We start from the raw sequence: 22,730 nt of genomic DNA, 5'->3' as shown, positions 1-22,730 counted from the left end.
ATTGCTAAGAATTACATAATAATTAATGGTGTTTTGATGCATGAATATTCATTTGCATAACTATATTTTAATAGGAATAATGGACCATTTATAGAAACTGTACTCTAGTGCACCTAATTCAGGTTAGATAGCCAACTGTAATTTATTGATGTAATATAACTTTTGTGATACAAAGTACACTTTATATGTCTATAAACTAAATGCTAGGGATTGCAGCCTGAGAACTTTGAGGTAAAATACTGAAAATCCTATGCTCCCCTAATAGTCAGCCCTAACTCCATTTTCCAATACAGAAATGCAAAAACTCAAGTTAGAGTGGCAATAAGTTCCTAAAGGTCAGGTGTCTGAGTTATATCCCAGTATTTTGAAGGCAGGATAAAGGATCATGCCTGAAATCAGTCATTAGAGAGCACAGAATGTATGAGAAAGATTCTTACCTCGACAGTTGGGTAAAGGGCTACTCCACTGCCCATTGCTTCGGCACTGTGCTCGAGAAGCACCCTGAAGTAAGTACCCAGTGTTGCAAGTAAAATTTACGACATCATTTAAATTGAACTCACTGCCATTAGTCATTCCATGAGCTGGATTCCCAGGATGTCCACATGTGATTGCTGTTAAAAGAAAAATAGGCAGGCTAGCATCTAACCAAAAGGTACTGTTCCAAGGAATCACTTGCAGGTTGAAGCTCTTTTTTCTTTTTATTTTGCTTCTGAATTTGTTTTTTCTATTTATATAATAAATTTAAGGAAAAAAAATAGGATATATTTACTCAGAATTCTTAACTGCCAGGAGAAAAATCTTAATTTTTCAATAAAACTTTTAGAATCTACTTTTTACCTTATGTGGAAAGTTGTAATATAAATAATTATATATGTGTATGCATTTTGACACCCATCTGATATGCATTATACCTTAAAAAAAATGCAGAGTTCGCTATATTTCCTACTAATGCAAATAAAAAAAATATTTTTCCCTACAAGCTTCAAAATGTAGTAGGCCAAACAAATTCAATTTTATGTGCTGTTTCAGAGCATTCTAGAGTTCTCAAGCATTCCTGTTCCAAAGTTCCTGAGCTGTTTTACTGAAGTAATGATCCTTTTATTGAGATATTCTTACGGCAATAGAGAAATCATTGTTGGGAGTAAATCTTTCCCATTAGGTGTACTACACATGGTGATTATGCTTAAATGACACATAAAATACAGTCGTTACAGCCAAGCTTTAGCTTTCCACATGGCAAGACATTAAAATAATATAGAAAAATATAGAAAAACATAGGTACTGACAATATAAAATCAGAATGTATACACACACACACACATACAACTTTTCAACATTGTGCTAGTGACTTTTACTCAAATAAATATCTTACACACAGCTTTATCATTGCTTTATTACTCTGTAGTTTGTTTGGGGTTTTTAAATTGAAAAGACACATGGAAAACAATGTAAATGTGTTTCTTTTTATTTTATCATGGAGTTCAACTGTGAAACAGTATTTTCAGCAGTAACTGATCTTTGGGAATTAAATGGGACACCTTCCTGTATATAGACTTATGTATTTAGTCCTTATATTGTGTAAAAATATCTACTTAAGTAACTTGAATCCTTTCTGCCCCATCTCCTTTGCAGCATTTGAAGATGAAACCCTAAATATCACAATAAAATCTTACTACATGCACAGGATCAACTTTATTCTAGATCAACCCACTTAATATAACTCTCATATATACTCGTGTCTTTAACACAGTATCTTTCTTAGGCCCTGGAGACTTTCATCTCACCACAGAAAATACATAATCTAGTAGAAATAATGGTAGTGCTGATAATACTTGAACAACAAAATCCAGTCCAAGTACCCAGCTATTTGGTCATCATTAATACTTTTAGTAAAGAAGGTTAGTCTTCTGATTTTTGTTTTGCTGTTACTCTCAGGAACTAATCAGACATCTTCAGATTTCATGTTAACTCCCAATAAACAGCAAGTAAATATCTTTCAGAAAATATTTGCCTAAAGTGTGGTACAACTAGTTATCCAATAAAGAGATAGGGAAACACCTGTGTGCCACAAGTTGTGCAAGACTTTCATATGAAACTAAGCTAAATTAGTCATGGGTGGAGTACTCTGAGTACTTGCTTAGAGAGTATTTTTTGTCTAGTACTTACAACTCTGAAATTGCTTTCAAAGCCAGTACAAAAGGATGCATGATCTTCTGTAAAAATCTCACAAAATATAAACCATTTCGTGGTAACTTTTCATGGGCACAGTCCATACTTTCTTTATGGTATCTCTGCCATATTTCTAGTTCCTGATCCACACTGCACAATCAGAAGACCATTTCAGCATTACATTAGGGAGCACATTTCTAACACTGGTAAACAGTGTGTTTTCATTTTCCTTCTCAGAAATAACAGACCCATTTTTATGAGAGTTGTTAATAAATAAACAAAATAATGAATAAATAAATAAATGTAGGAAAATAATCTGAAGCTTGGATGCTGATACAAAAATATCATCTTCTATGTCTCTTTATTCCGGCAGAGTTATAAGCAAAAGAAAACCGTGTTGTAATGGAAAGTATTAGGCAACCTATAACGACAGAAACTGCTGCCAGTTCTTCTCATAACAGTAATGATATCATCAGTTTAGGAAGAAATAGCCTCCCACCCCCCACAGCTTTGCCCCTTTCTTTTGAAGGGATTTTATTCACTGCACAACAAAATTAATGCACTAAAAGTAATAATGCTAGCTGGTGGCATTTCTCCTCTGATGAATATAAATCACTTGAAGATATAAATAGGATTTTAAAAGGACAATGACATTTGGCAGATACTTCCTGCAGCTGTATACAGGTAGAAATTTTCATTATACTACTAAGAAAGAAAATAATGAACATTTTGCAATCTAATGACTCACCAGTAATATATTTTCTCAGAAATGAAACAAAGATACTAACATGGATTGAACAGAAAAGCTGATCATCTCAGTGACTATCTCTGTGTAGACGAATATACATCTGTCTGCATTGCAGGCATCTTAAAAAATTATAAAATTGAAATAATTGATATAAATGTTCCATTAAAAATAACAAAAATTGTCTATAAATGGGAAACCTTATTAAAACCGAAGAAGAATAATAAAATCAACTACACAATAAAGTAGTAGCATAAAATGCAGAGAAATCAGACCTCACTCTGATTAAATGGCTGATGGTCCAGAAAATGTCAGAAAACCTGCCACACAAAAGAGGAAGGAAGCAGAGTAGGAAAGACTCAATAATTCCAGTAACTAATTATGGAAGTTTCAAAAGCAGGTGAATTAAGTGAAAAAAATCCTACTAAAGGGAATAAAATGCTAACATTTTTGTGGTATAAACCACTACCATGCCTGGGCTTGCACAGGTAAATATTAGGGGGCCAACTTGGAAATATGGGCAGTCACCATCAAAACTGCACAGATGAACAGTATTCCAGCTTTACCAACCAAACAATGATATTAGACCAAGGGATTTTGGTATTCTTGTTCAAAAAATAGGGGAGAGGCTCAGTAAACCCACACTTGCCATGGAAATTATCCCTGGAGAAAGAGGGAGAAGGAGACAGATGAAGTTATACAGTTGCATCCTGCTGTTTAATCCAATTCAATGCCTATGTCATCCTGTTTCTGAAATAACAGAAATCAGAAATTACTGAATATAGTTATTCAGTCTATGCTAGGTTAGAAACTGGATTAGATTATCATAATGACCCTTGTAATTGAAAATAGGTACAATAAATGTCTGACTGAGCACCTCATTCAAACACCTTTGAACATCCAATCCATTGTTAATGCTCAAATATGTTTAAAATAGTGGTAATAATTCAATGAAAAATTAATTATACTTACGGACACAAACAGGAGTTTGTCCAGACCATTTGTGGTCCTGTAGGCAAATTCTAACAGACGTACCAACAAGTCGAAAGCCAGGATTACACTGGTAGACTACAGTATCACGATAACTGAAACCATCTCCACTAATATGACCATTTACAATTGGATCTGGAGAACCACAGTGACCAGCTACAATAAAAGAGCAACCCATCAAAAACATATATTCTTACAAACCTCACCAACATTTACAAGAATGCTGATAGGAAAACAAAATCTCATTCTTGCTTTCAATAAACAATATATTAGGGTCAAATGCAGCGCTGCACAGGACAAATACTACAAGGAGTACAGTTGATATACCTTCTACCTTTTTAGGGTGAAGTGATACTCAAATAGTTTAAATTTTCATATGTATATTTTAGAATTTAGAATGGTAGGGGTTGGAAGGGACCTCTGGAGATCATCTTGTCCAAACCCCCTGCTTGAGCAGGCACACCCAGAGCAGGGGGCACAGGAACGCATCCAGGTGGGTTTGAATGTCTCCAGGGAAGGAGACTCCACAACCTCCCTGGGCAGCCTGTGCCACTGCTCTGGCACCCGCACAGGAAAGGAGTTTATCCTCATTTTCTGCAGATTCTGTTGCAGATCTGATAAATTTTTCAGAGAAATGTCTGGAAAATGTAAATTTCAAACATCTGAAATTAGAAATAATTCAGTTTCATTTCTAGAAAACCGAAACTTTTAACATAGATATTATTTCCCCTTTGTCTTAATAAGGTTGCATTTTTCCTCAGAGAAGTGTGAATTAAAAGGTCTTTAACTCTCGAACCCATGCTACTATTTCATCATAGAGTTCTGATTTCTCTTATTCATGATTCGCCTTGGACTTTGTAAGTAGACCTCTACTAATAAATTAAACATGGTTGGGATCATTCTCTGGCAGAGGCCAATAGTACATCCATATAATGAAAATCTCTTGCCCTCTGGATCAGCAAGGCTGCTAGGAAGCTGCCTACCAGGATCAGTACTGGTTTAAGCTATCTTGAACCATTCTTGGAAACTGTCTTGGAGAATCTTAGCCAAAAACACGTCTAGGCATTGTTCTAATGATTTAATAGGAGAGATCAAGTTTCATGCTCATTTGTATGTCCTGGTGTTGTTATTAGAACAAACATAGCCCTTACAAGTATCCAACAAATAACTGATTTCTCACTAGCAGGTCTTCAGACACTAGCAGACAGATCCTAAGGCTAATCACATTTAAAAACAAAACAAAAAATAAAACAAAAAAAACCTCAAAGGCTCATTAAAAAAGAACACAAAACAAAACCATAAATAATATCTGTCGGATCACAGCCTTCAAAAGAAGAAACACTGAGTTATTTCAGATGTGTATATATGTCCTACTTAGCTATATTAGCTCCTTTAAAATGCCATTTAGGCCCCTATTTATATTTATACATAATAGAAATTTTCTCCAGTCTAATTTAAAGTCTGCAACATAGAAAGCAGGTTTCTTCACCTGAAAAAAAAATATGCTACAGCTAAGTATATCTTATGTTCAAATATGTCCTAACATTTAGCTCCAGTTTCTACAATTAAGTTCATATTTGTTTATTAATGGCTTTTAGTAATGAATCGTAAAAAGATTTTTTGTTTCTGTTTATTCTTTCCAAATAATAATTACCTTTATGTTGTATTCAGCTGATTCTTAGCCAAACTGACATATTTAATGCCTTTTCTGTGCTTATAAATTTGTATTCATGTAAAAAATATAATAAACTCTTTTTTAAATTTCAAATTAGGTCAGTACACTTCGCAATAGCTACCTTCTTCAGCTGTATGAAGGCATGAAAAGGAAAGAATGTGTACCAGCACTGTTTCCTCCTTAGTTATATCAGCTTCTGTTAAACTTTATAGAACTCATTGCCCCAGGGTAATAGCACTCTTGGCACTAAGAAAGCCAAGTAATGATTTTATTCTCTCCAGATTCTTCATTTGGTTTGAAAACAGAGTTGCTGAGCAGGAAACTATTTTGCTTTACTGATTAAAGAGAATAAAAAAGTTGACACTGGTTAATTACAAGTGGCAATAATTTAATTTGAAACTATGCTAAGTCCTCATTTTAAGGTGTGAGAACAGGGACCTGAGCTCATGACCACTGCTGGAATGGGAGTGTGTGTGATATTCTGTTTCGTGCAGGCTGTATCCACCAACAGCAGGCTTGTTTGTAGCTTAGCTTCTTTGGGACTGAAGCCCCTTTAATAATGTTAGATGGTACATTTCATTTAGACTTAATGGCTGTTCTAAAACCCGAGAAGTGTAAAACGCATGCCACTTTATTACCTTTTTCATACATATAGGATTATTATAATAATATTAACTGTAGGATTTCTTATGTCTTTGAGGAGACATTATGATGTTGTTCTGTAAATTTGTGGAAGAAAGTATGAAAGTAAGCTTTTCACACCCAACTTCTTATCTAGCTATTCTTCCCTTGACAGGGCAGATGGCAACAGAGAGTAACAAGGACACTGAAAGAATATTTTTCTCCTTGAAATGTCTCATGAAATAATTTACCTCATTATTCTCAGTCTGAATTAGTAATATGATCCCCCTTATTATTTTCTCTCTTCCAGCGTTGCTCAGCCTCTACTTGTCTATCACATACTCCAGCCCCTAGCCCCTTAATGGGCCCTTCCCCCTGACTTGCTTCCATTTCTGACGTTTCTTGTACGGTGGAAGACACAAAACTACACAGTTTTCTACATGCGTGCTGAAGAGGGAATAATAACTATGACCTGCTGACTATACTGCTGCTAAAATAGTCCAGTCTGTGATCTTTACTGCAAAGCCACTTATAACTCTTGTTCAGCCTCTCCACTTCGTCACTTGGGTTGCTTTCTGTAAAGTTTCTTTCTACCCAGTCAGTTCTAAGCTGGTACTCATGAATGGCATTATTCTAGGAAAAGCGCAGGATTCTATATTTGTCTTTGTTGAACTTTATGAGCTTTCTGTTGGCCCGTTCCTCCAGATTCTCAAGGTCCCTCTGTCTAGCAGTACTGCAATCCAGCATATCAACTATTCTCCTGCCATTTGGTGTCATCCTCAAACTTGCTGAGGCTGCACCCCAACACGTTATCCAAGTCACTGACAGAAGCTGGATAGTATTGGCCTCAGTATTCAACCCCAGTATCCACTGGCTGCTAGTCATACTTTGAATCATGAAACACTACCCTCAGAGTCTTGTGGTCTAATTAGTTTTCCACCCATTTTGTAGTCCCCCCATCCAGTCCCTGTCTTCTCAATTTGTCTGCAAGGATACTATGGGAGACTGTTTCAAAAGTTTTGCTACAACACAAAGTGAAAGAAATCTGCTGAAATCAACATCGTATGAGAGAGTCTTTTCTGATGACAATAAGATTATTAAGGTTTGCTTTCAGTTGTTCCATCCTGTCTGTTCCCAATTATCTTCTTGTTTTCCCTATGAAATGAACTTAGTTCCTAATACGTGCTCCCTCAATTTTCCAGGGACTGAGGTGAAAAAGCTAGGCTCTTGCTTTCTTCGGAAATCTGATGTTTTACTTGGGATTTATTCTAGAAATTGCCATTGTTCCCACCTTTTAAGTATGGTAGAAAGCAGCCTTACAATGACATATGCCATCACTTCAGACTTATCCAGTCAAATCACAGATATTAGTTCAGTTTAAGTAGTTCCTTAATTGATTCTCTCTACTGCTGTACCATCTTTCCCCCCGAACTGTACTACTTGGAGGAAAAAGCTCGTGGTCTAGCTAACTAACCTATGGCCTAGATAAACCATGTACTAGAGCAGAGGTATACCTTAGTTTTAATCAGAATTTCTTCTCCTAAATAAAAAAAAATCTGCATTGCTCTAAAAACTCAGGCACCAGGACAATTCTGAAAATTGTCATTTGGGCAATTGGGACAATTGCAGATTTCAGGAAAGGAAATCTATGAAACAGATGCAAAATGGAAAGAGAAAAGCTGTATTTATACAAAATAGAATGGAATATATTTGATCTTTTAAAACTTTTCTAGACTTATATAGTGAAGAATTGAAAAGTGATTGCTGCAGGAAAGCCAAACACAGGGAACACAGGAAATTTTAAGAAGAAAGATAGCTGAGATGTGCCAACTGGCATAATGTAAAAATACAAAGTATCCTCTTTCTCTTAAATGGGGATTTAACAAGTTGCTGGACTTATTATGTGAGTCATTTCATTTACAGATCACTCCAGCTAGTGGATTTAATTATTTTTCTGGGAGTTTTGACTAATTTAGATTAAATTTTCCAATAACTTAAGAACTAAAATAGGCACTGCAATAACACAAAATGTATGTAATTTTCTCATCAAGTAAAATTAGATTAAAAGAATATTAAGGAGGCTAATAGTGGATTTTTTAATAAAATATGGTCTCAAGAATTAAGGAAATTTTTCACATGGCTCAAGGTTGGTTCAGTAGTTTTATTCTAAAACACCTGGAAAGCAAGATATAAATAATTCTATTTAATAAGATTTTGAAATATAAGCCAATATGACAACATCATACTGCAGTTTACCTATGAGTTATCAATTACAGAATCAGATTTTTTTTCACACAAGCACAGTCAGCAGTGGCATTTTTTCACACTGACAAATGTAGAGAATTATATATATCCTAGAATTACATAAGATATGGAACTCTTTTTTTGAAAAAAAAGTATGCTAAAAATTTATGAAAATGGCATGGAGTAAATTATATTAAGTTTAGATTTTATAGTATGTCCTTGACTTGTTCATGTATAGTTTTGCACCTTGAAGTCATAAAAGGTCTGCAGAAAAATACCTATTCAGAAAAATGCTTTTGTCCATGCCAGCAATAATAGAGATGGATTTAAGTAAACTCTTAAATGCTTCCAATTTGATCTATGCCCTACATGTATGTAAGGTCACTCAGACACATAAAACATGCACACAAACATATTTTTTGTGATTTATAGGTGCAATTATTCTTGGAAGAAAAAAAGGGGAAGAAATAGGAAATATTAGCAGTGTGAGTAATTGAGTGAAAATGAAAAATATTTTGCCTGATGATTCACATTTATCCTTGTAAAACTAAGAAAAAATACATATAATACTCTCTACCTCAAGACTTAGGTCTTATATTTAGCCTTGGACTCATTAACTACAGTCATTGGTTTTAGCTTTCTTTTGAGACAAATAATAAGGATTTGACAAACCATTTCCTGAGATACAGAAATTAGTGTACTCAGCTGGCCTGAAATCATAAATTCATTCTACACAGACCAGTGGGTAACATAAAGTGATACCTTTTTTCATCTATAGCTGTCCTGAATTACATTCATGCAGGTACAGTGTAGGTAAAAAACATCTCTGCCTCATTATCATTCCTTTGAAATAGAAAGGCTCATTCAGAGCTCCCTGGATGTTTGCCTCCTGATTTTCACAGGCTTCAGGTAAGTCCTAAAGGCACCTCTGAAATAAATTTGGTGCATGCTGTCCTTGAAATTTAGGAATACACAACTGGCAGCATTCACATCATCTAGCTTTAAAATTTACGAATTTACCTGAATTGCTCTCTGGAGGAGCCTGCATAGTTCCATTGACCTTGTTGGGAATTTAGGATCTTAGATTGTACTCTAAATTGCATCTAAATTAGGTGCCTAAAGTACATGGTGTGAATATCCCTTATGTGAGAGAATGTAAAGAGGCAGAAAGGGGTTTAGTAGCAGAAATACAACCATCTGCAGCATGCATGTGCTAACTCAAATTTAGAGTTTCATACTCAGAGCTGTGCAGTATTTCTGGCACTGAAGAGCTTGTCTGATTTTGAAATAGCAAAGTCTAAATAGTGATTAACAACTTTCCAGCTCTAAATGTGATCTTTTTTTTGTCTAGTGATATAGATCTGTGCATTTAACAGTTCTAAGCACAGGGCTGCATTGAACAATGCAATCAATCTGATAGATCAAATAGAAACCAAAGTCCACCAATTTTTTTTAGAAAATGAATTGGGAAGTATCATAAGACAAGCATTGCTTTTACTGCAGTAACAGTTCCTGCGAGAGGTCCTGCGTTCATTATAAGTGGGTATAGATCTGTAGAAAGAATTTAAAATGCAGGTAGTCAGGATGAACAAAAAAGTTATTAGTTATGACCAAGAGGGTAAGATAATAGTAACAGATACCAATTTCAATGCAAATTTGTTAAAAACTGAAACAGACAACATCCACCAGCAGAACACTCCAGGAGAAGAAAAGGATGAATTCATATAAATGAAAATCAAAATGTATATATAGAAAGCCTTTCTTAACTATGAGATCTAGTAAACTTATTAGCTGTTTTCCAAAGAGTTAAAAGCTTCACTGTGTGTAGTTTTTAAACACATCTTCAAGAATAAACTGGTATTTTTCATTATGTATCTTCTGTACTGATCAGGGGTTTTTTTTCCATTGCTACACTATTTGAATCGAAATTTATGGCTACCATAGATAGTTAATCTTCTGGGTTGTTCAGTGGTAAAATATATTTCTCCGTAGTTAGAATAGAAGAAAAAAATATTTTCCAACCTTCCATGGACAAGAGTTATTTATAATATAGAGTACATTGAGATTTGTATATTATTTAGTTTATATGTGTTGGCAGCCAAATTATCCTGTGTGTATAGCCTTTCAAAAAAGAAAAGCAGTACATAAGTACTAAACACTATTATTATTGATCAGATGATGAAGTGGTATTTCAGGTTAGTTAAAATGAGAGAATGCTAACACATCTCTTTATGCTTGAAATTATATGCAGGTGTCAGGCACTGTACTGGCAATGAATGGTATAACACACTGCAAAAAACTGAGGAGCAGTATCTCTGTTTATACAATATCACTTGCATGTTTGCAACAGAAGAAGGGGCTGAGTAAAATACTCCTACACATGCAAATTTGGGTCTGTTGGATCTTCATAGGTGCAGTTCCAGCATCTTGTTGGGCAGCCTCAGTCCAAGGATAAGTTGACACCATCAGGAAGCTGATGTATCTTCATGTACAAACTTCTTATATAGTTCCATTGTGGAACTGGTGAACTTATGTCTGTGAAAAAGTAATACTGAAACATAGCATTCCCCTAACCAGCACCTCAATGGAATTCCTTTTCCTAGGTGAAAAAAGATTTACTGCTCTAAATAGCAAAAGAGATAGTAATTCAAGTATACTCCATTTATGCCATTATTTCCTACATCAAGATGACATCATTCTTAATACAGCTTATTTTAAAATGAAAAATGAAGTGTATGGAATTGAAAATACATCAAGCCAGAGAAGTGTTTTTCCTTTTCAGAAAATTTGCCAAAAACATCTACATCTCGCTGGGAACTCACTAATAACAAACTGCTATTTAGAAGCTATGTTAGCTCTATGAGGCAATGGTCACTATTTCTGAACACTCCGTATCTTAACAGATGGCACACTGTAAAACAATCTTCACATAACTGTTGCAAAATGAAGGAATCAATCAGGAATACAGGATTAAAGGTTATAAAATCTTAATTCAGATCTGAATTACACAATCTTATGCTATTTTTTCTGAAAGATTCTGTCTTCATTTTCCTTGCTGCTGCAGCCTAGTGTCTGAATTGAAAGAAGAAAAGGCAATCAACATGGCAAGTAGGACACAAAGACTGAGATTTTATCCCTGTCTCTGAGAGAGGACTCACACATTTCTGTATTTCACTTATACCCCATCAAATTGTCTGTTCTAAACTGATGAAGAATAGAGCTAATATGCAGCTGATAACTCCGCATTCTTTTTCATCAAGGTTAGATTATTATGCTTTTGTCTGTTAGTGCATTACTGTCTTATGGCTTGCAACCTGTTTAAAAATATTTTCTCTAGAAGTATTTTCAGGCATTAAAGACCTCCAGAAATGCAGGATGTTGTTACTAGTTTTCTGGTAAAAATCATGCTTATCTAATGATACTTGCTATTCATTTTTCTTAATAACCTGCTAAGATTAAATTTATGATACTTGAAAATTGTTTTTTTGAAGACACGATTGAGTTCCTATGTGGTCCCATCATGGCTGGTTACTGTGATGCAGATGTTCTTCTTTTCTTTTAATATAATATTCCACCAGGGGAATGTTGCTGTGTTTTAAAATGCAGCTCTGATTTTCTATGTTTTGCTCAGGGGAATTGTAGCCATTTCTTTCAGTTTTGCACCTTGGTGAGAGCATGAACTCAAAGCTCAGTAACAGCAGATACCCTTTATGATGGTACTATGAGGTAACTTTGCTTAGAAATTTAAGGCGAAACAGCATAGACTACCCACTTACCACTTGCATCTATAAGGTGATAAGCACCAGCAACCTGATAGGCCAAAGATCATAGGTATGTCTATCTAGACAAAGAAAGACAGTAACATTTGATATTTAGAAAGTTAAGAATGGATGCAGCTGTCCAAGAATGTTCAGCAAACTTTTGTTATCAGTTCTTTAGGTATATGTAAAACTTCTTTCTCACGGATCCATCCTGACACTGACTTATTGTAAATGTAGGTGTCAGGTTTATTTTGATTTTGTTCATGGAATTGACAACATCAGGGATTCTTCAGAAAGCATGAAGGTGTGAAGAAGTGAAGCTTATAAAAAAAGTTTTTTAGTTTTCATTTAAATTAATTTCTTCAGATAGGACAAAGGTATGTTGCTCCTCATGATATACTGTAAAATGTATCTATCCACATTCTTTAATGGGATGTTTTGGAGATACCAGGGTCAGAAGAAGATAACTGGCGTTTTATTTTTCACATGCAAAATTTTCTTGTTAATATACTTTTTAAAAACTTACTGCTTCTACAGAGTGGGGGGACAAAGGATTTTATAATTTAGAAAGAAATCAGCATAATTTATTTAAAAACATTTATTTAATATATTTAAATGCATCTAATTAGTCAAACATTGCTCTAGCCTACTGAAAATTTTACAAGAAGTGAGTTCCAGATAGAGTATAATTTCCAACAATTTATGTTACAGCTATTACCATTTCCTTATAGAACAATGCTTTTACTGTGTCATGGATAATGTTATCTTAGTTACTCTAGTTGGTTTTGTTGCTTTTTTGTTTTGTTTTGTTTTTTTTTCTTTTCAGTTAATGAATTATTTCCTCTGTAAAATTAAATTATTGAATAAAATAGGTTGTCAAACTGTTTTGTTTAAAATTAACTAAATAGGCATGGTATACTATGTGTTCCGCTAAAACGATTTGGCTAGGCAGCAGAGAAGGAATCTGCTTTTTAAGTGAGGTTGAACTCTGGAGAAGAAAGAAGAGATTCCTGCTTTCCTGAGAGTAACTGAGCAGATTCAGCTGAGAGGCAAGAAGAAACTCTGCAAAATAAGGGTAGACAAAGCAAATAAAAGATTACAGAAATAAATATCCTGTCCACAACTAGGAATATACCCACTGCTGACCCTCAAAGGTGACTGAAAAGGAAAACAGTTTTCTTGTGTCTATATTAGAAATGCAAACCAATATGAGTGGATCTGAAAAAATGAAAGAGTTGGGATGAGAACTTAAGGTCCAAACTGTATACATCTCAGGGTTTGGAAGGGTGTTGGTTTTGCTTTACTTTGGGCTGTCTCTTGTCTGCTTCCATTAACTGAACACTCAACATGCTGAAAGCTCATTTATAGTTGGAATACACCAGGAATACTCTTGTACTGACGCTAATCTTCCAGCTTAGTTTCAACACACACCCTGTGGCTGCTCCACAAAGCAAATCAAAGTGCTGTAAATGTGGGCAATTGAGTCACTTAAAACCCTCCTGGTCCAAAAAGCATTCCAACATCATCAAGTACAATTTAATTTCTGATAAATTGTTATATACTAGTAGTGCATTATAAAATCATATGCAATACACAATATTTCTTTATTTAAGATAGTTTTATTTGTCATTGACTTAAAATTTTTGTTCCTTCACAAGAGCTGAATTCCAGTACTTGATGCTGTGTTTGATTAAAACAAAACATAAGAAATAATGGAAATGTGTTTTATACCTAGGCATTGGGTTTCGGTACCACTCCAGAGACCATTTGCCAAGCATTCTCTCACGTGAGAACCAACTAATGTGTATCCAGTGTTACAGGTGAATATTGCAGTAGCTCCATACACTGTTAAGGTTCCAATCTTATTTCCATTTGGTGGAGATGGAAGACCACCACAGGAGATAACTAGGAAAAAACCGAAACAGAACAAACTGTAATACAAAAATTTGTTTCATAATTGCAAGACAATATACTACCTCATATTTTCTTTAAAAGTAAATGTAATATGAATAAATATGATTGTATTCCACAGTATTATGCCTATTTGGCAGCATATGTTATAGATCTGAAAATTCATTAGGATATCTTCACTTCTTGACAGCAGCTTAAACACAAGCTGTATTTCCCGTTCTGAAACAAGAGAATTACATGAATGTCTGGGAAGGTTGTGATTATATTTGATGTGTACATACTCCAGGCCACTCCTCAAATATACCTTCCTGGCCATTTTAAATGTTATGTCTGTTTAAAGATATTATATTTTTTTTAACATGTAGTACTCTGAATTGTTATGAACTGTCTTTTTTCTTATTCCCCACTACTATTCATAATCATATAACATATATGGTAATTTACTTGCTAAAAATATAAATCTGTTTTTTCTTAAGGCTAGACTTGACCCATTATCACAGAAACCTTCTGTAGCATCAGCTGCAACCCACAGCTATTACAGGCACCACATGAAAAATTACCTTTTAAGAATGTATCAAATGAATTTAATTAAAATTATTCTGTCATGTCTCTTCTTCATAGAAAAATATATCAATAATATTGGAATTTAAGATGCAGACCAATGCCTTCAAGAGTTTCAATTGCATTTTACTATATGTTAGCATAATTCATGGGTTTATTTTCAAAAGCATGTTAATCACAACTAAACTGCTATCTGAAACCTCAAGGCCGTGTTCTTCTGTATTTTAAAAGAGTCACTATAGTAAACACGGAATTGGGTAGATAAAATCAAGTACATAACACTCTGCAGTTAACTCGGCCATAATCAGAATGTATGTGATAAAAGTTTCTTATGCCCATAAGGTTTCCAGTGGTGGATAAGACTCCTTTCAACTACAATCAAGTCACATTAATGTAATCTGTGGAGTAGCGTAACATCGTAAATTCTAATGCTAATGCTAAATATTACACTTATGCATATGCTAAAAAATAAAATTATTTTCCTAAAATGCAAAAGAATTAATTGTTCTAAACATATTACAAATGCTTTATTATTTTTAATTACAGTGATTCTCGTTAAAAATAACTAAACTACATGAATAATGAGCCACCTCATGGTTTTTTAGGCAGCTTTTCAGCATATTCTTAAACAAATAAAATAAATTTACTCATTAGGCCTCTCTTAATCCAAACCTTTCTTAATCTGATGTTTTGCAATTCCTTTAGATATTATTCACAAGCAGAGAATGATAAATATGATATAAATGCCTTATCATCAGTGTTTCAATTAGCTGTCCTGCTGTTTTAGAAATATAAACAGATAGAATCTATATTTGTATAACCTGCCTGTAGTATTTGAATGACAGACAGAAAGTAAACAGTAGACTTCTCAAAATACTCTACAGTGTATTTCTGGATCTTAATGATCTATATCCAGTAGAAATAATACTGAATATCTCTTGGGGATGAAGTTCGCCATAATTAATTCCTAATCAGTCCCCTATCAGAAGGCAGAATAATGTACCTGTCTTATAAATAAACTAATGTATCTTCTTCAATCAGCAACTCCTAGGGTTTCTGTAACTACCTAATACTTTGCCCATATGCGTTTTATTTACATAAAAATTCTGTAATTGTAGAGGTTGGTCAAGGACTAACTTTTCAAAGACTTCTCAGCAGCTGAACAGTAGCCACGTGTTAGGCAACAAATACAAAACCAGTTTTTTTAGTATGTGTTCACAAAAGGAAAAGGGCACAATTGCAGTTAATAGAATAAAAACTCACTGGTTTTAAATCCGAAAGAAGATTGATATATCTATTACTGGTTTATAGGAGATATATGAGGGTCACCTTATTTTTCCAACCAAATATTTTCAAAAGGAAATTTTCCCAAAACAAAGCTAACAGAGTAAAACAGAACCAACATAATTCCACAAACCATCATAATTTAGATAAGATCACATACAGTGCTTTCATGTATGTATGGCATACATATCACTGTTACACGTAGCGCTCTCAGCATTTTTCTGAAAACATCTTAAATAATTTTTTTATATTCTAGAAAATAAATATTGCTTTATATTATTTTTAGTTAAATGGTGTGCATCCATCTTTGTTCTCTTTTCTTTCTTCTTCTTTTCCTATTCTACCTTCGTTCTCTACAACTCTGTAAACTCCATGCCTTAGGTTTGTAGCCACACACTTCCCAGTACTGCTGAGAGACTGTGTCCATTTATACTTAATAACCCTTGGGAGTGATTCTGTACCATCTGAGATGTCTTCAGGTGTTCTGTCTAGCCTCCAGCTGCTGTTGAAAAAGGTTGAGAATCTCTCCCAAGTTCTCCTTAGTATCTGCCAGCTTAGATACTGTAATTTGTCTCATACGGCATTAGGATTGCATATTTAGGCAAATTAATTTTGACTTCTCTTTGTCACATCTACTAGTCATGAAGTGGCTGACTTTCATACAGTTGGCAATCCATCTGTATGACTATATCATACTGAAGGTTTTGCTCAGCCATCTATCTGGAATATGAAAAGCTATATTCATTTTGTTATCACTATCACAGAATTGTATGAAATAATTTTGGTACCATTTAACATAAGGTATTATTGACATGCCTGCAGACTTAACAGATTTTGACAGAGCAGAATGTTCCTCTTCCCTTTGCTTAAAAAATACCAGAAGGTATAATTTAGTAAGCCGTCCACCTGATCCCAAGAATTCTTTCCTACAGTGCTGCCATAAAAATTCTCTTATTGATTCAGCTTGTTTCAGAATAGCCATTGTCAGGTATCTTCTAACATTAGAAGCTTCACTTAATCTAGAGAAAAAAGAAGTCACTTTCTAAAAAGAAAATAAAGCATCTCTTTCAGGATGAAATACTAAATTTGAATATCTCACTGAAATGACATACTCCTCTAAAAAACTGAATGCCTAAATTTTACTTGCACTTCTGCTTAGCACGCTAGGCCTGTCAGCTAGCCACTTTCCTTCAGATGCTGGGATCTTCTGTGCTGCCCTGGCATTGAAAGAGAGCCTGTAAGTACTACCAAAATGTAGGAAAAGTTTCTGTTTTAAGAGCAGCAGAACCAACAGATGTACCAAATATCTTCTCCAACCAAAGCAAATAACATCCTGGGAAAAAAGAAGAAATTAAGTTTTGGAGCGATTCATTAAGACTCTGATACTGTAACCCTTGACAGCTGTTTGATCCCACTAAGAATGCCAAGGTTCTTTAAATATTTAAACATCCAAGGTCAGGGCTGATGTAATTTATGATACTTTTGTATAAGACATTTTAAAAGCTCATATATATGTTTCTCCAGCAGCATAGTTTTCATGCTTCACCCAACAGGTCAAAGCAATATCATCTTCTAATCTAATTCTAATCTGGAATCTTCTAAAGTAATAACATTATCTCCATAGTATTCTCTAGATACTTATGCACTACCCGGTTGAATAAATCCGTAGTCAGGCATAGATGGTCATCCAGATTGATCTTCTGATGATACTTCATTGACTCTTGTATTAAATATATTGTACTTTACACATAAACACTTTGAATCCACTAATTTCAACAAGTTAATGAGAATTTCATATTTGCTTAATTACAGATTGATAGCAATTTTTTTTTAATTTTACACTATTTATAAAATAAAATATATGTATTAAAAAGCATAGGATATTCTGTAAACAAATATGTTCCTTACCCTTACAGCTTGGCCTTTCATTGCCTACACTCCAGGTTCCATTAGTCCTGCACTGTATGAGTCTTCGACCCAATAAATAATATCCAGGACTGCAGCTGAGCATGACTTGAGCTCCATACTCATTCAGTGACCCAGAAACCAGTCTCCAGACAACATGTTCTGAGAGCAGAGTCTCTATGCTGGGGCAAGTTACAGCTGTGAAGAAAGGACACTTTAATATTAGCATTCTACCCCTAAGTTTCTTCACAGAATATATGCCTTCCCTTACTGGCAGAAGTTTTGCAATGTGGAATAGAGCATAACGTAAGCATTTTTTTAAATACAAGATCCAGGAAAAATAATGAACATCATTCAGTGAGTGTTAGAAATTAATATAAAACAGTATACTATAGGTATTCAGGAAAATTTTTACATTCCAGTTTACAACACTTGACATTAAAAATGAAGATAACATTTAGAGAGATTTTTAGAGTTGTTTTAGTTCTGTTACTTTTAGTATTTTGGATTTGTACAGAATGCAGTTACTGCCAGTAGACAAGAACTGTAGTTTATTTTTTTCATAAGGCTTAATATAGCTACCAACCTTATAGAGCATTTTAAATTATTTTTTGGTTTCAGATTGATGCTCTGCAATTCAAGATAAAGTACAGAGAATATTTACAATATTGACATGAATTCTATCTTAATGTGCCTATGTGTCTGTAACAATTAGACTAATTTTATGAAAATATTTATTATTACTTTATTTGAAAAATAGCTGTATTTGGTGTCTTATGTCATGTTGTTTTCCTGCTATAGAAAGTCTGAATGAATTAGTGACTGTTTATATCCCAAAGAATATTTTAGAAAAAATCTACTACCCCAGGAACACTTGAGAAAAGCTATACTTTCTGAGGAAAAAAACAAAAAAACCCCATGTAACAGAAATTTAGGTCCTCCGTTTCCCTTATAAGTTGCTTAAAAAAAAAAAGTGATAAATTTTCTAAATATACCATATACTTAGGAATCATTACCTCTGATTTTTGTACAATATACTCAAGTCACCAAACTGTTTAGTGTAAGACAAAAGCATTAGAAGGAAGTGTGTAAAAACCCCAAACTATACTGAAGAAATAAAAAGAAGAGTCTGATTCCCATTTATGTTATACTAAATTTAGAACATCCTACCAGGGAAAGGACTAATAAAGCTGACAAATAATTATTACATATTCTGTAGACTTTACACTGAGAGATATAAAGTGATTTTGTCATGAGTGTGAATGTGTAATGAAAGAGACTGGTTCAGGCAATCACTGAAATACAGGGAAAGTGATCGAAGACAATGCCTGTAAAAATTTAGGTTTCCACCACTATTCAGAATACCTTTGATAATGCTAGAATTATACTTCTACCTTTTCCAATAGTTACCTTACCCATGGTAAATTCTATCATCTAGAAAACACAAAGCTGGCGCTGTAGCATATCTGCGAAGATGTATAAGAATTTATGAAGGGGAAATCATCTGAAGAACTTCCAAATGACAGATTATAAGGTTACATTGAGTTGAAATTGTAGAGTATTTTCTTAGATATTTTTCAGTATATCTTAGGAAGGATTGCCAGTATACAATCACTTTGAAACTTAATAGTTCTTCACTTCAGCCTTTACAACAATATTCTGACTAGTTATGAACGGTTTACCAGGTTAAAGGAGGACTTCCTACTTCCTGATATAAATGTGGTACTGATACTAAACTGTGTTTCATAGCTACTCAAAGATTATAAATTATTAACCAAGAAACATTTTTTTCTTATTTGTTGTTAAATACAGTAAACATATTAAAGCACTTCACTTAACAACTTGGAGTGAATATCATATAGGTCTGTCAGAAGACAGAAAATATTCTAAACAGGTTCTTAATACTCCTCAAATTTAACATTTTTATCATCTCTTCTTTCAAGCAATTAATTTATTGGTTCTTTCAGAGATTAAAGCAAACTTCTTATTTAGTCTAATAGTAAAAATTTTAGTCTTAACCATAGGGGATATCTCAAGATACTTAGTGATAAGAGGCTCAGCTATTTCAGAACATGTAAATAAGCCACATAGATGTTTCCTCTCCTTACTGAGGTTAGTTATTCTTTCTTTAGCTATAAATACTTAGAATCTTGTTGCAAGCACACTTTACAAACAACTATCAGATTCTGATACATGATTGTACAATTTCTAATGGAAGATGTTACCCAGTACAGAGTATACTTGTAGACTGTGCTGAGGTAATCAGCTAAACCTGTTGCTTGAAAAATTTTAATTTTACAGAGGCTGACTTTGATTTATTATTTTCCCCATCCTTCAAGAAACAAAAAAACCCTGTTAATAAATGTTTGATTTTGTGCACATAGTTTCTGAATGACTGCATCAATTTGCCTCTCACTGTGTCTCTCTTGCAAATTATGGGCTGGACACTATTTAAACTGTCATTTACATAGATGAAACTCTACAAGGGATGATCTCAACTTCTTGCGGATGTGAAGGTGTGCTCTTTTTTTCTCCAGGTATTTTTTATATAGAAATATTTGAATAATACCACTTTATATAAAGAATAGGTCAGAAAACATACCTGTAATTTGAAATTATTATTAACATTACCCATTTTAATGACATGACAATCTCCATGTACTGATAATTCTGAGTAGACTCAAAAGCATGGAATTCATAATGAGATATAACTACCATAAAAAAAGGAGAAAACTGAGTTGTTCTATAAGCCCAGGTATATTTGTTACTCAAGACATGAACAAAATATTCACTAAGGAAAATGTTCACCATATGAACAGTGACAATGACCAAAGATATATAACAGGATTTTTACAACTCCAACAACTAAAATCTAACAAGAATTTGTGCAGTAATATGCTCAGCCTTTAGTTTTAACTGCCCATGATTAATTCTTTGTAATTTTTTAACTTTATTTGCATCCTCTTATGGTCAACAAACACACTGTACTATCAGTATTTTCCTAGAATCTGAATACCAGAAGATTGACTCGTCCCTTTTAATGAGTTGCCCTTCTGCCTACAAGCCTTGTCTTTGGTTATTGTTACATAAGCAAAAAATAGTGCATCTTATGCTATTCCAGGAATATCTTGAATATTATGTCTCTGAATGCAATTACTTTTAAAGGGAAAAAAGACAAATACAATGTTTATAACAGAAATATATCTTAATTACAGAAACTTGCTATTTTTATTTAGAAGTGTAATGGCATCTGATGGTTGCCATTCTTCAGCAGGTAGTTAACAATCACAAAGAAAGGGAAAGGATATTTTTGTCTTACTCTACTGTGAATTTATAATACAATAATTAGAAATACATTGTCCAAATATACCGTTTTGACTAAATTCACTATTACCTTAAAAAAAAAAAAAGCAAGATTAAGGTCAAGCAGTGCATTATGCTTGAGAAACTATTGTGGTTTAAATTCATAAGTATTAATAAAATAAGAAGACAGTAGGAAACCAAATAGCACCACAGGATCTAAGAACAAACGCCTAAGAACAAAATAGGATCACTTGAGCAAGTTGATAGTTTCAGTATGCTAGTAGGAAAAAAACCACCAAACAAAAAAAAACACCAAAAATAAAAACCAGAGCAAAAAGATTAAGTGCTTCTTGTTCAATATATTTAAATGGGAAAGGCTTCAAAATCTCAAAATAGATAAACCAAAGGATCACATGGTATTCAATATCAGTGTGTCACTCCAGTCAGTTATTTCAAGTCAACCTGTTATCAGTCTAATATATTTGGCTTAATCTAAAATGCCTAAACTGATTAACTGGTTTACTACAGTTCACTGCATAAGTACTAACCCCATGTTACATACCAAACCTTGAAAAAATACTCCAAAAATTACTTACTGACCTCAGGATTTATCAAAGAAAATGTTACAATTATTGGGTATGGTGTTCTGAATGTCCTAGATAATAAAAATTCCAGAAAATGCACAATATCTATGACGGGCTGGTGGTGAATCTTTGCCTATTTATATTAATAAATTCCTTTTTGTATTTATATTACAACTGATACTCTATTCCAGAACTACTTATGATTCATATTTCTGTAAATACACATTGTACAAACATGTTGAAATTGAAAACTATAAAAAAGGCTTCTAAAATTTTTAATTATTTTCCAATTAATTTCTAGATAAAAATCAATGTCTGAACCGTCACTATTATAGCTCAGCACAACATAGCTTTCAAAAATACCTATAGCGAAGTCTGCAATAAGCACATTATGCAAAGGTAACATTACCTGTTTTTTAAAATGTTTGATATTAGAGAAATCAGCATAAACCAATGAAGGACCTGGTTTAAATCTTTGAATGAATATATGAAAGGAGCAATGGAAAAGAGCAATGAAGTTATGTGGTTACAGGGACCATTCCAGGCAATTAAAATGTTAGAAAAATTAATTAACCACAAACGCAGTTTCCTAGGTTATGCATCCACTTACTGCTATGAAAAGGAAAGCAAATAAAAACAGAGGCTAACAAGTTACCCTATTTCAGCAGTATTTCTGCTAATAAACATATGCTGGTCCAGATCTCAGCACCAACACACATGGAGTATAACCTATATGTGTACATTTTATATATAATAAAATATTGTATGCATTCAGAGTCTTGGTATATAAATTATGGTATTTTGCTTTAGAGAACTGGTAGGGTACCTTGGCATAATCAGAAAAATATCTAACATTGCAATAAGTGAACACATTCAGTCTTTAATCTTGTGAAGAGAAACATGGAAGTAAATCACAACATTTGCTGTCATTTTTTCAACCTCTGGTGCAATATTTTAAATCAGTTTCCTAGATTTGG

The 22,730-nt window shown here is 33.7% G+C and overlaps 1 protein-coding gene across 1 annotated transcript in view; it reads right to left on the bottom strand.

Moving 5' to 3' along the window:
• The window catches only part of CSMD1 (CUB and Sushi multiple domains 1), a 1,235,979-nt gene that overhangs the window by 60,713 nt on the left and 1,152,536 nt on the right, over positions 1–22,730 (bottom strand). Inside the window, exons 51-54 of the mRNA XM_064447944.1 lie at positions 17,870–18,064; positions 13,937–14,110; positions 3,887–4,060; positions 438–611 (exon numbers count right to left, since the gene is read on the bottom strand). Coding sequence (XP_064304014.1) covers positions 438–611; positions 3,887–4,060; positions 13,937–14,110; positions 17,870–18,064 — 717 coding nt within the window. The remainder of the gene's footprint in view (positions 1–437; positions 612–3,886; positions 4,061–13,936; positions 14,111–17,869; positions 18,065–22,730) is intronic.

The sequence above is a fragment of the Phalacrocorax carbo genome, chromosome 3 (genome assembly GCF_963921805.1).
Source record: "Phalacrocorax carbo chromosome 3, bPhaCar2.1, whole genome shotgun sequence".
In the NCBI taxonomy this organism is placed as follows: domain Eukaryota; kingdom Metazoa; phylum Chordata; class Aves; order Suliformes; family Phalacrocoracidae; genus Phalacrocorax; species Phalacrocorax carbo.
This window is presented reverse-complemented; position numbering and strand designations above follow the sequence as displayed.